Consider the following 21,590-nt stretch of genomic DNA (forward strand, 5'->3'; position numbering starts at 1 on the left):
AACTAGATATAGCAATACTATGTTTTTTTTTTTTTATATATATATATATATATATTGATGAAAAGGTTTATATGATATGTTATGCAGTAATGTTCCCCAGTTTTTGAGTTGCCCATTTGGTAATATTTTTCTTCTGATCAAACCCAGAACAACAATTCCTTTCTGGCTCAGAATGGTTTGTTTCCAATATCAGGACAAACACTTGGCGTATAAATTGCTGTATTCAATGAGAAAAATTAGTTTCTTTTGGGTTTTTTGTTTAAATAGTAAAAAGTACATGATTAGTCCCCTTCAATATTCTGTGTAGCATGCTTTAGTGGAATCATAGACAAGTGATATTTAGCTTCTTTTTCTTTTTTTCTTTCTTTTTTTTTTTTGCTGCTAGCACATACCTGTCTAAATAAAAATATAGATATATTTTTTTAGAATAAAGAATTAAACATGTAAACCGTTAATATCAAGTAGTCATGTAACTGCATTTTTTTCTATTTCTAAGTTCTGGATCAGTTTATCCTATAATCTAAAGTAAATCTTATTCTCCGGTTCAGTGATTCATTTGCTATTTTGTGATTGTAGGGTGCTGATTCTTTGCAGTTCAGAGGCTTTACTTTGCATTTGCCCCTAAGCAGATGTGTTTTACCCTCCCACATTGTCTCTTTTCCTCTCTGACTCATGACACTGCCATGAGATTGCTGCCTAGGTCCAACCAAAATAAACCACGATCGGGCCTGAGTAAAAACAGTTGCAGAGGATCGTGTGTGGACTGACCATCCCCAGGCATTTTCAATGAGATTGAGGCCCCGTCCACACGAAGCCGAACCCTGGCCTAAACGCACAAATTTTTCACCAAACCAGCCTCTCATCCATACGAAGCCGGCGTTTCGGGGGTCTGTAAACGATCTTTTTTTTATTAGGCCTTCAGAGTGGAAAGATTTTGAAACGCCGTTTTCGCGCCGTACTGTGTTGAATGGTTGCTGCTCATGCTACTCACCCTGCTGTCGGGCTTACAACAGAATCATCTTCTTCTGGAATATCTCCAGGAAGAACAGAGCAATATCGACGACATAGTTCAGCACCTGAATTTGACTGAACCACGAAAATGGACCCGCAGGGCAACCATGTATAAATATTAGTGCGCATGCCCAACATTTCCTCGCCTATTTTTGCTTTGACACCACAGCGCCACTCACAAGCCTGGCATACATTTTGCAGCGTTTTCATGCATTCGTGTGGACGATCACATTTATTTTACGTCTCCGTCTTTACGACAAACGTTCTGGAAAATATTAGCGTTTCATGTTCGTTTTGACTTCGTGTGGACGGGGCCTTAAATGCCACAACCTCATACAATCCAATTTCCCATCGCATTCAACGTTAAATCATGTCAGTGCAATCAAGCCTTTAGTGTTTCATCTCTGTGTGGTTGGACTATGTATGGATGTAATGTGTTTGGGTTCACAGATAATGTTTTTGCCTATTGCTGATGACTTTGCTGTGAATAATCTAAAATATCTTTGACAATTAACAATAAATATTTACTAATTAAAAAAAAAGAACTAATAATTAGCAAAAAGGTCAACAATATTTTTCAGTGTGTAAATGAATCCTGGCTCCAAATTATCTCACAAACCTGCAATACCCGTCCTTTCCCCTACTAGTCAAACACTGGCTTTCTACCGAATTGTGACAAACTGTCATGTGGGTGGCTAAATGGTGCAATGTTGGTTGAAGGAATCACTCAGCCATTACAGCCCTGAGTGTCTGTGGAAACAGCTTCAGGCAGGGAGGTTTGGACAGACCCAGAGTTGGGAGAGACTGTGTTCTCTGCAGTGGGAAGCACTGTTGATGTGTCTTCCTAACCTCTTGCAAACAGCATGCCAGCACAAGTCTCAAACAGCACCTCCTCTATCCACTTGTAAATTCACTGGCTCGGCAGCACAGGAAGGGAATTTAAATTAGGTGTGACTAACAGCAAGATGGGAATCCAGGCAGTTTCCCTCCCCTCTTGCTGTGCTCCCTTGGCTACTGGGGTTTTGTACACATCCACTTTCCTGCAGTGCTTGAGGCTGTCAGCTTGGTTTCACATTCAAAATGACTTCAGCTGGAGGTGCATAAGCTCGGCCAGACGGGGAAAAGAAGATAAAAGGCAACGTCGCTGTGCCGAAGCCTCAGAAAAAAAGAAACCATCAGATTTGTCATGCATTGGTAGCCATTTCACTTCACCTTCAAGAATCCAGAATGTGGGAAACACTTCTGCAGCATGTCCTATATCTGCATTGACCTACCAGTGAGAGCTGAAGAGATAGCTAGTCTATTATGGCTCCATTCTCTAGAATTTGTTATGTGATACACAATGCATAACAATCAAATGAAAAAACAGAACACCACAGAAATCAGTATAAAAATACTCAAAAATACTAGATTTTATGTTGAAATGTCCAGAATGGAGTCCTGTCAGGTCCAGATTTAGAAATGTGCACATCTCCAGGCACTACATTGATCCCTTCACTACAGGAAACAACCCATTAGTCTTACTCCTCACAAGAGGCAAGTTAATTGAGCAGTCTGTCTTTCAATTTGGCTCTGGACACATTCAGTCCAAGCTTTTATTCCCTTTAAGACTGAATTTCTATTCTATTTTCAATTCAATCATCCTTCACCGCTTAGCCTTGAGCAGCACTCAAAAATACTCCCACCATTTAAAGTTGGTTCTCTTTTTTAATGTGTAGTTTTAAACATTCTGATATAGCCTATATTTAGTATGACTAATGTAGTTAAAACCGCACCGACTGAGGCAAAGGCAAGATCATATATCATCAAATGAAAAAAGCATTTTTTAAATTTTGTTTGTGTTTTTAAAGGCAGATGTCTCTAATAAATTACTAGTTGAATCTTAATGAGACGACCTGTATAATTTGGAGTGTTTTTTTTATTTAAGTTTGCTTTAAAATACCTGCAAAAACAATCTTTGCTCTGTTTTTTTTTCTTCACAAAAACAAACTTAAAATCATAGAAAACTTGTATTTCATTTTCAGAAAAAAAATTAATGTTAATTATACTGCCACTTGTGGCCACAACAAAGAACTGCAGCACTCTTTTGCTTGTTCTTGCATCTGGCACTTGATACTTTCTTTGTTTTTTTTTCTCTTTCGTAGAGTTGCAGTTGGTGTTTGAGTTGAGCTGGATGCTAGTCCCTTCTGAGTATTCATTAAATCCATCTCGGATATATAACCCTTCAATTGTTTGCTAGGTTGGACCCATATAACATGGACGCGCTTTGCATCACATCTGCAGAACAGTCAGTAAAATAGTCTTAAAGATGCATCGTTGCTGAACTTCTGAGGTGATAGTCTGCTCATCAAACGATGTTTTAGTCCTGAAGGGTCAAATAATAAAGCTATTGTAAAGATGTTTCAGTAAAAACTTAGAAAATAGCTCTTTAACAAAGCTGAACTGAAAAGTCATAATACCATTTTCATTTCAAAGAGGAAGAATGTATAAATTCAGTACCAGCTAATTTAAATCAGCTGTTTGAAAAAGCTGACATTTCAGTATGGCGTTTTTTTGTTCATATTTTTGAGTATTAACCTTTTCTTTCTCTTTTCTAATGCAGCTGCTTTCCTCCTGTCGTCTTAAGGTCTGGTTATCCTCCTCCAGCAGTGTGTCTCAGTGAGCTTGTCGCAGATATTTTTGATAAATGCCCAATTTTGAAGCGTGGTCTGCGCTATGTTATCCCACGCCACAACGCAAGAGGGACAATCAGGAACTAGCTGTGGGTCTAGATACTGCCAAGGCAGTGAGGAAGTGGAAAAACGCATCGGTTTTTGAGACAACGGAGGGGCATGAGGGCGAAAAAGAGCAGGGATCCAGGTGGAAAAAAGGGTCCCAGCATTCTAGCTGGTCTATCTTCACGAGTCGTTTTCCACAACGGTGGTTATAGAAACAAAACAAGCCGCTAAGGTACTAAACAGGAAATAAGCATAGTGTAGAGCGGATGTAGAATTGACCAATCAGAGGCCTCCTGTCTGCGGTCACCTACAATTTTGGAGAGGTGCAGCAGATTGTCTGCAGCAGGGGCCGGGACACATTTGCATTCACTGAGAAACAGGCATATAACCTGGTTTCTAAGTATAAATCAGCCTTTGCGCATCTCTTCTCTCAGGGAGAAGGCAAAGCAGGTGTGTCACTGACTGTCATGCTGGCAGTGGGCAGGTGGCAGTTGCAGCTGAGGGAAATCATTTCGCTACCAATGATTTTCAGTTTGTATTAACTGTTTTTGAGGGGGTCATTATTTTTACTCTTATCAGTAAGTTATGGAGAAAGCATATCAGCAATCGTCTCTACCGGTCTCGAGAACGAAACCGCCCCGTCCGAAACCGAGACATGACAGAATAAAAATGCTGTCGATACTAAGATGAGACCAAGAACCTAAAAATATGGTGTATAGAGCAGTCTCAAGACTAAAACAATTAAAAACCACCTAAAAGCAATCATTAAGGGTTTCTGCTTCTTAAACACTAAATGGCTTTGAAAGGGTAAACAAAAAGAATCGGGATCTAAATTGTGTAGTTAGTAATGACATTCCAATATCTCCTTAATATGTTTAACAAACTTTAAAACATTTTTAACAAAGATAATGAAAATAAATTAGTGTCTAAATCAAATCAACAAGCGAGACATAGGGTGTTAAGTTGTAGCTTAAATGCACCATTTGGGGTATAATTAATAAGTAGCATAAAATAACTGCTTGCTTAAGCTAATTACCATATAAATTAATTATAGTACAGAGTTAAAAGAGTTAAATTGACAATATAGTTCCATTTCAGATAACCCTACATGTTTGGATTCCTTTGTTTTTTTTTCCAATTTAGAATCTCAAATTGAATGCCAAAGAATGTTTCAGACATTGAAAGCAATAATTTTAGTTCTCCAAACATTTGTCTAGTACTAAACCTAAGTAAAGAACAAACAAAAAAATTGTTGTCCATTAATGTATCCCTGAGGAACCCCAGAATGCTTTCTAGCTACATAAGGGTTTAAAATGTCTCTACTCCAAAACTAAAACCAGGTCTGCAAAAAACATACAATTATATGATAAGCATGTTTAAAGTTGAGTGTGTTGATCAGATGGATAAGAGCCGTATAAGTAGCAAAAATAAAAAGAGTGAGAAGTGTGTTTTAAAGTGGGATGCTATTGAGTAAGAAATCTGTATTCTCTGATATTTTCCTATTTAAAAGTAAATATTATCTAGAAGAGGTTTAGGTAATGCAAATTAAAATCTAATGTCACCTTCTAGGTATAGACAGCAGGTGTCTTTTTTCCTATCATACAATTTATCATAATACACATTTGATCGTGCTCGAGGTATACTTCTAAACTCCACATCCATCTTCAAACCTCTGATTCCTTCCATTAAGTTAAGGCTTTTGAAGCCATTTTCACTTTGAGCTACTTCTCGCTTTCCCTTCAGCTTCCTTGTGACAAACTCTGGGCTGGCTTTTTGTGTGAACCTATTGGGAATCACTGAAACGGATACTTTTCAAGGTGTTACATTCACTCAGAGAGCTGCAGAGGCGCTCTATTTTATCTCCCTTTTCTATGTCATCATTTGTAGGCATGAAGCAATTTTCTCATGCCAGAGTGTGCCTTCAGAAGGTGAGCTAACGTGTGGTTTAAAGCCCGTTCTGTATGCATAGCTGTTTCGGGTTTATTATCCAGGTGCGTTGGGATTGGTGTGTGATAAAAAAAGATACAAAAGGAAAACAGGATTCCTCCTTTTTATTTCTCAGAGCGTGGGCAGTCGCTCTGAATGAAAGAGAGAAACCGCAACCAGCCAATTATTCCTGTGATTATTATTGCAAGGAGGCTGATGGACTGCCTGTTATTGATGTCAGGGAGGATGTCAGTAGACCTCTATTCCATTTTAATAAATACTCTTTGCACTCCTGCCCCTGGATTTTCAAGAGATTATGTGCAGCCGCTTTCCATGTGCATGAGCTGTACTTTCCCATTATCTGTTATAGGAATAGTACGCCGGCAGTTATATTTGTTATTATGGGAAGAGACTATTTAAGTTTAGTGAATGTCTAAGTGTGTCTGTGTGGCTCAGTGTGTGTTTTTATGGTCTTGATGATGGAGCTGGGCCTCTGCAGACAACCTGTGCTTATTTTATGGCCTCCTCCCCAGCTGCAGCGCGCGGGCAATAAACCTCTCTCTAGCAATCTCCAAACAGTGCCGCAATCAATGGGAAATTATCTCAGCCAATCGATGGTCCTGCCTTTCTGTTTCTCTCTCTGCTTCCATTGCTGTGTCCTCCATGGCTCCCGCTTTCACCCCATCCCTCCTCCTGCTTATCCCTCGTGTCTCATTTTTGCTGTCTCTCTGTTTTTTTTCCGCCCACTCTTTCACGCTTCGCCTTCTTCTTCAGCTCGCATTCCCTAAAGCTCTCTTGACTCCGCAGCACCTATTTTGAAATGCGACAGCTCAGCAGCTCCAGAGCCATTAACAAGAGTCGCTTTTCACATGGAATATTTAACATTTCTGGACCAAATCTTCTGGCATCCAACTTATTGTTCTTCCTCTTGTTGTCCTCACGTGTCGGCAAACAGTTGCTCAAAGCATGTTATTGTTTAGCTGATTGCTGAGGGACATATTCTAATGAGTGCTGATAATTGCTTGAAAGATGCTTAATCCTCTATAGGGAAAGTTATCGTTTTTGATCACTTGCATACCCCTTACAAATCGAGTCCCCCTGGTCCCTTAGTGAGGTCTAGAAGCACAAGATCTATATCCAGCCATTCAGCAAAGATACTGCTACATGGCTGTATATCTTATTTTGGCAATTGACCAATTAGATGAGTACTTTAATGCTATATTGTAAAAAAGGTAGAAAAAAAGTTGAGTCAAGAAAAAAAGGTAAAAAGCTAATTTAAAAGTTAAAAAGTCTAATTAACAATTATATTTAGGTTTAGAAACTAAAAAATGTAAGTGCCTAGCCTAGTAAACTAGCCCCATCCGCCAGCGACCAAAATCATTTTTGCCTGCGAGTGGTCTAGCCTCGATCAATGCCCCAGGCCCTAGAACTGGTGGGCCAATCACAACGCAGAGATTTGTTTTGAATTTTTGAATGCAAAGTGGGCGGGGTTTTGAGGGCGTGACAACAAAGCTGCGCAAAGCTGGAGAAAGCACAACAAGGAAGATGGCAACAACTATTGAACAGTAGCATGCACTGCGGCGGAAGCATCTTTCTATTGAGCGCTCCAATGAAAATTAAAAGTTATCTTTTCTGTTGCTCAATAAAAGTACATTTTAAGATCTTTTGAGGCGGGAATATTAGAATTTAAAGCATCATATGGCCCATTTACGGATTTCATGTATAATTTAAAAAAACTATTTCCGAAGTTGACCACAAATCTCTTTTGGCATGGTCGTGTGTGAAGGACCGATGGCTCTGATGGCGAGTTTTGACTCAGCTTTGGAATCACTTTTGGAAGAATTAGACTTGGGGTTTTCGTTGAAATGTGAGCAGGAAGAGGATCTACACTCATTAATTTTTAAGAAGGACGTATTCACCGTTTTACCGACAGGCTGTTTGTTTACACTCCCTCAACAGCTTTCTGTCGTGCTTACTACATCACAGTCAGTTTTGCTCATTGGTCAGAGCGTTGGCCAATAGGCACAGACATAGTTTGAAAAACAACAGGTTGTTCTCATCAACAATCTTCCAATGTCTCATTCATTGGGGCCAGACTAAATTACACATTTAATCTCACATTTAGTCCGTTTTATCAGCTTAGTAAGTGCCAGTATCAGCATTAATGCCTCTGTTATGTTGTACCAAAAAAGTTTTTTTTTTTACTCTCAGGGTGTTTTTCATTAATTTCTTATAAAGGCACTTTTGTTATTTTCCTTTATATATTCAGGCAGGATGGTGTTTCTTGTTATTACATTGATATCCATTTTGCCATCAAAATATTGGATTATAATAACACTATTGGCTTGAAATTTAGATTTTCAAAGTATTTCACTGAGTTAGATAAATTGTTGCCTTTTATTTGTTTTAGAGCGAGTGCTGAGCTTCACATTGTCCTGGTTAGAGATAATCAATCTTAAGACAAAAGCTTGAGAAAAGCTTAATCTAGCTTTTCTCTTCAAATCTTTTAAAGTTATAAAATGTTCCATTGTACTAAAGGAGCTCATAGCCATTTGTAAGTTAAAGAGGTAACTCAGGTCTTGCCTCTCCAAGCAAGGATCACCATGTTCTGCAGGTACATTTATATTTTAGAAAGGTGAAAAACAGTGTTTTTATCTGTTGTTCACATGGTGCAGTTTTAGCTGCAGCTAAAAGTGGTTTCCTGCGGGTGTGTGCAGCAGACGGTTAGGCCACATTTCCAAAGCGTGGTTCGGCACAACCAACAAGTCTTCTGGTTTTTCACTGCGGCCAGCACCTGGCTTTTTTATATTTGGCATCATCTCACACGGCTCAGACAACACTTGAAAGGGATGTGAAACAGCAGCAGTATTTGTTTCGTGTTTATACTGACGGCTTGCAGAGATGTTGCTGCACTCTTCAGCTTGCAGTTCTCACATTTCCAACATCTATTTATTCCTGAACCGGAAAAAAGAACACCACCATCTTTACTTTCACTTTCTAATCAGCTAAATTGCATTTAAATGTTAAACCATTTGTATCTAAAGAGGAAATAAAACTGAGGGAAATGTTCAGATTACTAGAAGCTGCTAAACAATTAACTAACCTGTTAAAGACTATGGCACACTGTTTAATTTAACTACCAGGTGTCTGATTGTGACATCAGCTGCTAAAATACCCACTGTTATGTTGAATGAAAAACAGCTAGACTAAAAGTCTCAGATATGCGAAGAAGAGGCTGTAACCCACCCACTCATTTTTTCTACAATCAAGATTACTTGAGTTCAGAAATCTGGTTACAGATCATGTTTAGGACTAAACAACTTACCAGGTAACTTACAGAAAGAAATGCAAGGATTGAGAGGAAGGATATTATTTGAGGAATGATTAAAATTTAACTGCATTAACTGCATCTTCAACAAAGAGAACCGTTTGTTTTTCATTTGCTGTTTGACTCTGGGATAGTTTAAAAGTGGAGCTGAAGCAGTGTGCAGGCATAAAACTGTTTAAAATAAGGTATAAAGGAATGGATTTTCATCAATATGGGGATTAGGTTGTACTATTTACTGGATTATATATATATATATATATTTTCCAGCGATTTATTGTCATTAGACTGTCACAATTACAGAGCAATGAAATTAAGTCTTTGCATTTAACCCATTCCTTTGGGGAGCAGTGGGCTGCCATCGTGTGGTGCCTGGGGAGCAGTTTGGGGTTAAGGGTCTTTGCTCAGGGACCCAGAGTGGCAGTCCGTGGGAGTGGGCTTAAACTAAGAACCTCAGGATTACAAGCGCAATGCCCTAACCACTAGGCCTCCACTCCCCCAAAGCAGGCATTAGCGTGACGGGTCTTGCATATATATATAATATATATATATATATATATATATATATACACACCTTTTAATTCAAAGAGTTATCTTTATTTTCATGATTATGTAAATTGAAGATTCACACTGAAGGCTTAAAAACTATGAATTAAAAAGTGTGAAACAACTGAAAATATGTCTCATATTCTAGGTTCTTCAAAGTAGCCACCTTTTTCTTTGATTACTGCTTCCCACACTCTTGGTGTTCTCTTGATGAACCTCCAGAGGTAGTCACCTGTATTCCAACTGTCTTGAAGGAGTTCCCAGAGATGCTTGGTATTGTTGGCCCTTTGCCTTCAGTCTGTGGTCCAGCTCATCCCAAAGCATCTCGATTGGCTTCAGGTCCGGTGATTGTGGAGGCCGGGTCATCTGGTGCTCCACCCTATTACACTTTTTTGTTAAGAATATAATTCCACATGTGTTAATTCATAGTTTTGATGCCTTCAGTGTTAATCTTCAATTTTCAATGTCATGAAAATAAAGAAAACTCTTTGAATAAGAAGGTGTGTCCAAACTTTTGGTCTCTACTCTATATAAATAATTATATGGGATTTATAATTTCATTTTAGCTGAGAAAATATATTTAAATAAACTGACTGACCAGAATTTTGAGGGGTCAGGATTTCATAAGTGTTTACTTCCAGCCTTTACTTTTCAGACAAGCAGCTGAGGCACGTCTGACAGATGGGATGTGTTGAGGATTTTTTTTAATCTATGCTCATTTTTTTATGCTGAGCCTTCCCTGCTGTCTCACTGTCTTGTTTTGTTTTTTCTGGTGTGTCTGAAATAAAATACTTGAATCAACCGATTAATTCAGAAGAAAGTCCCTCATTTTCAGAACAGATTGTTCATGTTGTTTTGGCAACGTCAGGTCTGGGAGTCGATATGTAAATAAACTCTTACCGAACAGGAAACAGCTAAGAAAGCATGTGTGGTTGTTCCGTTTTAGTCTTTTTAATTTTAAAACATCATAAGGAAGGTTTGAAGAAATTGACTATTTATACCAGAATATTTATCTGCATCATGTTGCACCCAGCAAAGAAGTAAAGAATTAATTTTGTTTTTGAGTTTGTTTAATTTTTTAAGGGTGTTTTTACACCTATAGTTTGTTTACTTTAGTCAAACCAGTCATTGCCTAAACTTGAATTTATTTCTTGTTGTTCTGCTTCTTCTTCTCTGTGATTCATAACCTGCCACTACAAACGCCCTGATAACATTTAGTCTGTTCATTGGACAGATGTGTCATTAGAGCAGTGGTTCCCAAAGTGTGGGGCGCGCCCCCTAGGGGGGCAATGCCATTGCAGGGGGGGCGCGGGAAGCGGTATGGATGAATAAAGAAAAAAAAACAAAAAAAAAAACAGCGCTTGCTTGACTGAGCATAATGGACAGTTGTGACACTGCAACCCAGATTTGAGAAGATCTACAGCAAAAAGCAGGCTCTCTACAACCACTGAAAAGATGGGAGGATTAAAGTACAAAGAAAAAACTCTCAGGGAGCTGTTCAATGTTTTCACTCCATTTTGCACAGAGGCTTTTTTAATGTATAGATTATAGCAAAGTTAAATATTGTTACAAATAGAAAAAGAAATATGTTTAAAATAACACAGACAACAAAGAATCTTCTTCTAATCTACATTATAGAACTATGAAAAAAAATACAGTTACACAAAAGTGTTCCTCTGTAAAGATGGTGTAGTTTGTTTTGTTGCAACCTGAAGTGTGAAATAAACTTCAGTGGAGTTTGAAAACAAAATATGTGTATAGGTTTATTATATCTGGTTGAACGATGTGTGTGCCCAGTTTACTCTTTTTTTTTTTTTTCTTTTTGGGGGGGGGGGGGGGGGGGGGGGGGGGGGGGGGGGATGGGGCGTGGACATTTTTTTGTAATCCAAAGGGGGGCCCAGAAGAAAATCTTTGGGAACCACTGCATTAGAGTAATGTAATTAGAGAAAGCAGATGCTGATTTCAATGTATCTTTAGTTTGTTTATAGGTACTAATAAGGCAGAATGATTAAAGAAGTATACTGACACATTTTAATGGGGCTTTGTTCTTCACAATGAAGACTTTGTTAGTTTATCACATCCTTCTATTCAACACAAACCTGGCTTATGGGAGGCTTTTTGAGCCAAGCTGGGATCTCGTTTACACCTTAAACAAATGACTGTGGAGTTTTATTTTGACTGTAACAGGAATACTTCCTTTAAGCAATCTTGGACCGTTTCCAAATATGCGTACTTGTGCATTCTCGTGTGCTCGGGAAACATCATCAGCCTTAGCCCTAGTACTGTTCCACTTCACAAAACCGAGAACGGACAAAGTCCCCGGATGTTGTTCTCCCCCCTCCCTCTTTACCCAGCATGCTTTAGAGCAGACTTGTCCATTCTTGAGATTGACAGCTGTCCCAGCATGCACTGCAGCAGCAGAAGCTTCCTGGTTAGAGCTCACAGAACTCAGAGTATTAAGTTATAAGTTCTATTTCCTGTTGCCGTTGGTTAATAAAAGTACTTTTTTTAGATAATTTGAGGCAAGAACATTATACTTTTAAGCGTCAATATATGGCCCATTTAGTAATTTAGTTTATAATTTTAAAAAGTTTCAATGTTGAGGGGACTGCGGCAATCAGCAGCCCTCTCTCAGCATAGCTGTGTGTCGATTACCGCTGCCTCTGATCAAGGTTTTGTTTGTTTTATTTGACAAAATGTTCATTTTATTTGTGTTTATCTGACTGTTTTAATTATTATTCCCCCACTAAATGAAAAAAAGTAGGAATGTATTATCATCTAGAGACTATTAATAACAGGAGGTGAAATGCAGCTCCAGACGAGCCCAGCGTGTGATGATGTCACAAGTTTGTTTCTGTTCCAATTGACCCATATTTATGCTGCGTGCTTCCATTCTCCCCGAGTCCACACTTTCCTATGTTCTTCTCAAGAAAATACTTGGCGAGGACAGGAGTCCGTACTCACATTCTTGTGAATCATGCTGGTGAAGATTCTCAGTCATCCAGGTCATAGTCATTCCAAAAAAAAATAAAAAATGAAAACAATCCACTGGACTCTGTTCCCAAGTTTTTAAGACGTTTTGCTTCCCATCCAGGAAGCTTTTCTCAATTCAAATGTCAGAATTAGCATTAAGTTGGAGGTTTTATACAGTAGCACAACAGAGTGTTTCTAGCCAAACAAGCTTTTGTTATGCTTATATATAAAACCTCCAACTCAAGACTCTGGTCTTTTTTATTTTTATATACACGTTTGTATTTCTCTTTTCTTTACGTGGTTTATGATAATGAATACAGCAAAGAATTACAAAGATACTTAGCCTCGATCTGGAGAACGTCATTTGTTTTATCGTGTCTTCCATGTTTGCTGATCTTATATAAAAAATCACGATAGCTAGATAAACTCTGTGCTTCAACAAAAAATCAACCTTCAGAAGCTTCTGCAAAATTAGCATTTTCAGGTTGCTTTCTGGCTATAAGGTCATTGAATGATAGGGATGCCCAATATTTTTCGGATCGATAAAATATCGGCCGATTTGGCAGGATATGTACATTTTTCAAATTAAAAATAGCCAATAAATCAATTAAATTTGGTGTAATTTTATTCAGGCAGAGCAGCCCCAAAGCGCAGTTTTCCGCGCCTTACTAGCAGAACCCAAGCGTGGCTCCTTCGTTAGCTGACTGTTAACAAACAAACATGTCTTCATTAGTGTGTGTTTTTTTTTTGTTTTTGTTTTTTCAGGTGAGAATAGCTCACCTGAAAAATCCTCATAGTGGCAAAACAATATGGAAAAAATAAGAAGCAGCTGAGGTGGCTGGTAGCGGTACTAAGGCTAAGACACCAACAACATGGAGGACGGATGTCTCCATTCAGGAGGCTTTTGAAAGCTGTAAAAACTTTTCAACAGACGGTGAAAAAGCTGAAGCTATTATCGACAAAGTGATGGAATTTACAATGCTCAACAAGCAGCCTTTTTCTGTAGTCGAGAACCTGGGTTTATATAACTTGATGGCACTTTTGGATCCATGTTACACCATCCCAAACCGTTACTTCTAGAGTTGGGCGGATCGATCCTAGGATCGATTCTACAAAATTCGTTTAAGAACATCGATACTTTTTATGCTCTTCCGCATGCACTAACTGATGCAGATTCACCAGTCTGCCCGTCTCTATAATTACAGTGCATTGCTGCACCCTCTCCCCTCTCCTTACCGGCCCAGCCTGGCCCCGCCCACTCAGCTCTCTCGTCACTCCACACACAAACAACAGCGCTGCTCAGATGCCAGGGAGAGAGAGAGAGACCATCAGAGCAGAAAATACCATAAATAAAAACAATGGCAATGGCGTATTGTTTGTAAAAAGCTGGTTAAATGCAGTTTAAATAAGCACATGAAAAACCATGAGCAAGAAAACGTTGATCTACAGAAACAGAGAGAGGAGACGAAACTTCGCTCATTGGCCCGACAGACATGATTGACAGAGGCGTTTCAGACCTCTAGAGAATATCCAGCTAGATAAGAGTGATCACCTTCAGCAGCACTTCATATTAAATGTATAATGGAGGATTTTCATGAATTTTTTAAAAGACCCGCCCTCTCCACTTAAAAAAGATGCACAGGCATAATCATGTATCTGCTCCAGCGAGGGAACGCTTATTAAACACGTGTGAGAGCGTGCACGAGCCCATTTCTCCTCGTGCACGCTCCGTTTAAAAGTTGTTTGCATCACTCATACAAGCTTACTTTCCAAAAAGTGGACTCATCACCAGTATTATTACCATTTATTTTGATGATCCACCAGGAAAAAGACCATTCTCCACTATACCTTTAACTTTCAAAGTAGATATTATATGACATATGTTATTAGACCCACTCAGAGAGTGTAATTAAGACTTTGAAGAACCCAGTACATTTATCCCATTAAAATGTGTTATCCAAGTGTGCTAACATTAGCCTATCCTTTACTTATCCCTCGATGTGGAACTTTATAGAATTAAAGCAACAGGCAAGTCCACACAATACAAACAAAATCACATAAGGATTGAAAGATATGATAAAAGTGGCAGATTATTAACACTATGACCTTACATTATTAATACTATTATTATTCAGTAGTTATAATGAATAAAAACCACTGAAACCCTAAAAGGTCAATAGTTCCATGATACATCAAGCTTAAATGTTAAAAAGTATCGGTATCGTATCGATATCGGTCATACTGAGCTTGTATTTACTTGGTATCGTATCGATTGAAAATTCCCGGTATCGCCCACCTCTAATCGCTTCTTCTCAAACGTGTCTCTGCCGGCCCTTATTGAGGTAGTCGCAACACACGTCCACAACTTGATCAATAAGAGCGGACTATCTATGTTTTGCCAGACATATGGATGTCAGATGTCGGTCCGGTTAGCATGTAAAGCTTAATGGCTCAGTGCTTGGATCAAGATTTTAACTTGCAAAAAGCAACACGCACAAGGAATCATACGTTTTGTTCATTATTCACATCATTTTTGAGGATACATTCATTTGAATACATTTTATGTTACTGAAGCTGACATACATGTGTTGGTACATCTAATTTTATGTTAACTTTTCTCCACAAATACCTTTACAGATTCTGAAACATTTTTTAAGATGCCCTTTTTTTCTGTCTTTTGCTTCCATTTATTGTTACTAAGTGACTGTCGGTGCATAAAATCTTATATTTCAAAAAAATGCTGGACTTCACAAATACCTCTGCAGTTACACCATTCATCCGTTCAATTATTCATTTTCAAGGGATGCTCTTTGTGTTTGAATTGAATTGTCTTGCTGCTTTTAATAAAGCAACAAAAAACCCTGTTTTGTGTGATGACATGGGAAAAAAAGAAGCATTTGAAGAGCCAAAACCTCTTGTTTTCTGTTATGGATGAGCAAGAGCTACTAAAGAATCTGTTTTTCATAGCTGTATCCACCACAAGCCACAGATTATGCAAAGATTATATTGAAAATGAACTTATCAGTCATGAAAAGCAGAAAATTATTATTAATATTGGTTGAAATTATTAATATCATGCATCACTATTAAATTATTTATGTGTGGGTCCTTCATTTCATCTTTTGTAAATAGATCCACCTCTGTGGTTCCAAGAAGTCACTCCGAACAGCTAATATAATTACAATTTGTTCTACATCTTCTACCAGGGAAGGATCCATTCACCTTTGTCTTGCAGATCCAGTAGCTGTTCTTGCCGTGAAGTAATTTTACACTCTCGCAGTCATGAGGGGCTAACTGTGCTGACACTGACTAAGTGCTCCTTCCATCTATTCTTGTTTTGACTCTGATTATCAGCTTGTTTTTATTTTTGCTGATACACAGCGTTACATTGAAATGTCACTGTGTTATGACAAGAAAAATTGCTGCAGCAAATTTTCCACAATATTGATTCCGGCTCTCGCTCCCCTGTACAGCACCCAAAGGGAAGCTTAGGAGGACAGAACCAGTTGGAGGAGTTAGACGGATTAGCTTCCCAGAAGAAAAAGTCTGCATATGCTGGCACAACACCACTCTGACTCCAGCTCTGCTGAGTAAAACTGCCATCTCTGGGTTTTATGATACAGTAATTGGGCTCTTACATCTAATATTTATTTCTCCCCCTAACAGACTGGATCTACTCCCCGGCCCTTGTCTGCTGAATGTTTGAAAAAGCCTTTTAAACTTGGCGAGAAATTCTGTTAAGATGAATGTCATTAAAGTAATCTTGGATAACCTTTTGGCAACGTTCCCCAAATAAGAAAAAAAATCCCAAGAGGGTCTCGACGCCTAAGCACACTCGCTCCTTGCAGAACTGACACACACTGACAGCCATTCAAGGCAGGCTTGGAAATGGTGAGCAAACAGCGCTCATGCTAAACACTGTGTCTGTGCTGTTGCTACCCACAGAGTTCAGCTAAAACGTGACAACATGAAAAAAAAAAGGGAGCACGAGTGACAACCACAGCTCCTGCCTGTCACACTTGTTTTTCGTTTTTTTCCCCCCCTGCCTCAACCACTTGGAGAAAAAACAGCCAGCTAATGGCGTGGTTTGGCAAACAGGAGGCTTGTGTGAGGCGGTGAAACACAGGGTTATTATTCGCTGTGCCGTTAAGGACAAGGTCAACACGGGTTATCGGAATCCAGCAGGGGTTGTTCTGTAGGAAAGGACAAAGCAGCAGAGCATAGCTTGAGAGGATGAGTCCTAATGGAGAAATGTGATCAATACTGGAGATGCTGTATTGACAGAAAAAGGTTGCAGTTACGGTAGATTAGGAGGTCAGCCCCGGTCAGTGGCTGCAGGGGTTTGGCTGATTCCATAGATAAGAGTATATATATGAAAATCATCCCGCTGAAATCCTTCCTCACGAATCTGATGGGTTTGATTTCTGCAAGCATTCTTCTATTATGCAGCACAAACTTTTCAAATAAAAAAAAAAATCTAAATAACAGCCAGGTTATTGGCCACTCTCTGCAGCTACAACTAACATTTCCAACCAAAGCATTCTTCATGAAGGCATTTTGAGTCCAAATCACTTTTGTTCATGTTTGAAAGTTGATGCTTTCTATATTTTTGTATAAGACCGATTCATAGTGACAATTTTATACATAAATGTACACCTAAAAGCTAACAATTATTTTGCTAATCAATTAATCTTGTCTCAATGAATCGATTAATAGTTAGATTAGCGAAAGGCTCCTTAAAGATTTTTTAACGGAATTAAACCAGGTGAAAGTAAAACTTTTCCACTTAATGAGTTCTTGATAGAGCATATTGACAGCCGAATTTTTTTTTTTTATCTTGAATGCAAAACAGTTGCTTTTTTTAATTTTGATAGAATTACTGCCCAAAGTGTGTCGCTCTGTCAACTAGAGGCATGTTTAACAGTAGCTATGCTCCAGTTAGCAATTAATCAATTACTAAAATAGTTGGTGATTATCTCAATAATCAATTTATCGTGATTAATCTGATTAATTGTTTCAGCCCTACAAACATGTATTTCTGCCAGTGCTACCCCCACTGTTGACCTACTCACCTATCCGGCTCTGATTAGTTTCCATCGCTGCTCCATCATATCAGTGGTAGATTGACTTAAAACCTTCCTCTTTCTTTCTTTTTTTTTTTTTTTCTTCATAAAATCCACAAAGTTAGTAGCATGCATTTTAAAAGGTTATAAATCTTTAAAAAATAATAATAAAAAGAAATAAATAAAAGGTTATAAATCTGTAGTCCAACGTCAAGAAGCTGGAAACGTTTGTTAAAAATAATATTTAAAAATGGGTTAATGTACATGAATAACTTCTAAACTCTTAGAATGAAAGATTAATGGTTGCAAGCAACTAATCAGGGAAAAATTAGCCTGTGATTTTATGTTAGTGTTGAAAAAAGTTAATAAAAAAAATCTACTTTATGGAGTTAATAGTGTTTATTTAGAATGGCTTCAATTAGCCGTAATGCAATGCTAACTAAACTAGCATGGATCCTGAACTGTAATGCTTTGTTGTATATTGTACATTAAATATTTTAACTGGTAAGTAGTTATTTAATAAACATTAGAATAAGCTTTCCCCACCCTAAGGGACGTTAAGAATCTGAAAACGGCCTAATCCCTAGATGAAGGTGTTCCACAGGGCTCTATATTAGCAATGCTATTTTTTTAACATAGATTTGAACATAGAGATATTTTACTAAATATTAGCAGTGTTTTTATTATGTTAGTCAATTCACTGTCCAGATTTTCATAACTACAGTATAACATTAAGACTAGTTTATAAACCTGAAGTTTCTTGTAAACATTTATTCTGCTTCTTTATAAAGGTTTAAGGCAGGACACTGCTTTTAAAGTGAAGCTTTGACTGTATTTGGTTTTAATTTACGTGCTTTGCTCTTCACTGGAAAATGCTAATTATATAGTTTTGTTTATTGTAGTGTTTGATATTTTAGTGTTAGCTTTTAGTTTCATTGATTGGTTCTGTAATTTAGGTGAGTGACAAATCACAGAATTTAAACATGTCTTGTTTTGTTGTCAATAAAAACCATTTCCCGGCCTTTGCTGTAGAACAAAAGGCCTCGTTGGTCTTTTCCTTCATCATCTGGATGTCTCTGAGCATCAACCCGAGGCCGCCTGTAATCAGCAGCTTGAGCTCTCACAAAGGTCATTCTGTCCCTTTGATGGTGTTTTGATTTATCCCTTCCTCTTTTCTCCCCCCCTCTCCTCCTCCTCCTTGCAGGGAAGCTGGAGAGCCACTATCACCAGGGTGCCAAGAAGGGGCTGGTCCCATCAGCTGCAGAGTGACACTGGAGGAGAAGCTCCACAGGAACAAGGCAAATTAACATTTCTGATCTCAATCTGGACCCCAGTTTATGACCTTTGATTCTAATTGCTTCTTTTTGTTATAAAGGAAAGAAAACTTCAGTAAAGCTATTCTAATGATTCTTTTTTGGAAAGGTGAACAAAAATGTTTGTTTACAGCAATAAAAAGACTTTAAACAGTTTGTATTATTGCATGTAGCTTTGATTTACAGAACGTCAGTAGTAGTTAAACAGCTACAAGATGAAATGTTGTTTTACTCCCTCGCCAGACGCTGGCCTGTCTTTACCCGTCTCTCACTCAGGGCTACATTTGTGCAAACAATAGCACTTTGTTAAAAAGCACAGCCTTGTCATTAGTTTCAATGAAACCATTTGATTACAGCAGCAGGGAGGAAGTTCCTGTAGGCAACGGCCAACAGGGAAAATAAGAATGCAGAAGATGTTTAACTCTGGCTGAACGCTGCACCCAGACGCCACCAATCACCACACAGCTCAACCTTTTTATTAATTTGTTCATCTATAAACATAAAGCAAAGGAGGAGTAAAGGAGCCACTCAAAGCTGTTAGGTCTTCGTTTGGGTCAAAGCCACTTTCTGATAAGCCCTCATGTCAGGAGTTACCTTGGTTGGAATTTTATCCTCCTTCCTAGTACGTGTAACAACACGCCTGAACGGAGGATAACACTTGTACACATGGGTATTTTCAGCCTAAACAACAGACGTTATCTTCCCTGGGTGTGTCCTTCCTGCTCATCTCTGCAAAGCTTCAGACCTTGTTGCCTCTCAGTCATGGTGGATGATCCACTAAAGCCTTTTATTCTCTACTTATCGATCATTTCCTAAAAAATGTCCTCCAACAAAATGTTTACATACAGCATTTAGGACCTCACATTGGCTGATTTTAGAATAACTATATGATCCTTGGCAGGGTTAAATTAGTCCTTTAAAATGCAGCACAGATGGGAGCTCGGTCGGGAAGGTCGCTGAGAAGGAGAGCAGACAAGATCTCAGCAGAGATAAAGGAGGTCAAAGTATGCGGCGTATCCTATTCAGGCTACCTAATAGACTGTTGGAAAACATAGCCAAACATGCAGTTAATGAGTCACCGCCACACAGAATGAGGTAGGGCAGAAAGATGTGACTGATACTTAAGTCATTTTTTAACTATAAGGCAAAATAACTCGCCAATCATAGTAGCAAGCATAGAATTAAAGGGAAAAAATGATTAGACTTCTGCAATTTTTGAAATAAATACAACATAAAATACCTGGAAATCAGTTCATTCAAAGCTAGATTTGGATCTTTATATTGTCTCCAATAAAGCAGCATTTTCATAAGATCATACCTAGAAAAGTTTTCATTATAGAATTCTGGAAAATTGATTCAGTAAATTAACTTTTGAAATTTCACAACTGATAAAACTCTTCACTGGAACTCTTGATTTCATAGAAAAAGACCTTATCTTTGTGGAGTCCTCTGAAAAAAAAAAAATTAAAGGTTTATTGTGGGTTTTCTTTTACCTGCTGTGAGAACGACCGTTATCAACCTCCTAAGAAATCTTTTTAAAACATTGAAGGATTAGATCAACATTCACACTAAACAGAGTAACAAATGAGTAGAGCAGTGTAACAATCTCTCCATCTTCCAAATAAACAAGCTAAACATATATATTTGAATGCTTAAATTAAATGACCGCAGTTGTTATTTCAGGAGAGGATCTAATTTAATTGTTCAATCAAATTTAAGCAACATAATTCACAGAGGTGGGTGGTAATTAGTTACATTTTCTTGAGAAACAATTAGAAAAAAACTACATTTTAGGATTAGGTTTGCTGTATTTCTTTTATCTGATTAATATTCTTGTAAAGTATCACTTCTCCTAAAAGTAAAAGTAAAATCTCTGACCACTCTGTCCTCTGTGAGGAATTTAAATTGTTCCATAATCAGTAAACAGCAGAGATGGCAAAAGTACTCACTTTCCGTACTTGAGTAAAAGTACAGATACTTGTGTTAAAAAATACTCTGGTAAAAGTGGAAGTACTGATTAAACTTCTTTACTCAAGTAAAAGTAACAAAGTACAGGCTTGTAAATTAACTTAAAGTATAAAAGTAAAAGTAGAAACCACTTTTTTCATGCCGTTGCCTACATTTTAAATGGATGTCTGCCAATAGGACTAGATCTCTGTTGTGTTCATTTTCAATCATCTCGTCGTCCATACTACTATGCTAACGCCACCGCCACCAAGCTGCAATGATTTGCCGCGAATGAATACCGCCGAATCTGTTGATTCATCTTGTAGTGGTGCGTCAATTGCAACGTAGATTCCCATCCAATTAGACTGAATTTGGTATTTGTGAGAAAACGGCTCGCCAGCTCCCATCTCACGTCAGAGGAGGAGTAAGCAGATGACTTGCAAAAAGGTGGTAAGAACCCGCGGACAACAAAATTCCAGTTCAAAAGCGTGTAGCGGTTTATTTACTGGTGCAACGGTGAAGACAAAAAAAAACAAAACAAACAAAATACTTTCAAATAAAGAAAACAAAACTGGCCATTGCAGGCAATACAAAACACTGACAGCCTCACAGCAAGCTGACTTTAAATATAGTCTCTCTAAGCAGACCTTCAAAAGCAGTCTCTCCAAGCAGCCCCCCTAAGCCATTGGGAGTGTGCCCCTTAAATAGACCCACCAATAATCAGCCAATTGGGACAGCCCAACTAAACAGCAAATCGCCAATAAAGCAC

At 38.2% G+C, this 21,590-nt stretch overlaps 1 protein-coding gene across 1 annotated transcript in view; it reads left to right on the plus strand.

Annotated features, from left to right (window-relative positions):
* Window positions 1-19,030, plus strand: part of trip4 (thyroid hormone receptor interactor 4) — a 136,145-nt gene extending 117,115 nt beyond the window's left edge. The window contains exon 13 of the mRNA XM_038289789.1: window positions 18,766-19,030. Within this exon, the coding sequence (XP_038145717.1) occupies window positions 18,766-18,830 (65 nt within the window). The 3' untranslated portion in view covers window positions 18,831-19,030. The remainder of the gene's footprint in view (window positions 1-18,765) is intronic.
* The last annotated feature ends 2,560 nt before the right edge of the window (window positions 19,031-21,590 follow it).

This window comes from Cyprinodon tularosa, unplaced genomic scaffold, assembly GCF_016077235.1.
Source record: "Cyprinodon tularosa strain WSP-4 unplaced genomic scaffold, ASM1607723v1 ctg272, whole genome shotgun sequence".
Lineage (NCBI taxonomy): Eukaryota > Metazoa > Chordata > Actinopteri > Cyprinodontiformes > Cyprinodontidae > Cyprinodon > Cyprinodon tularosa.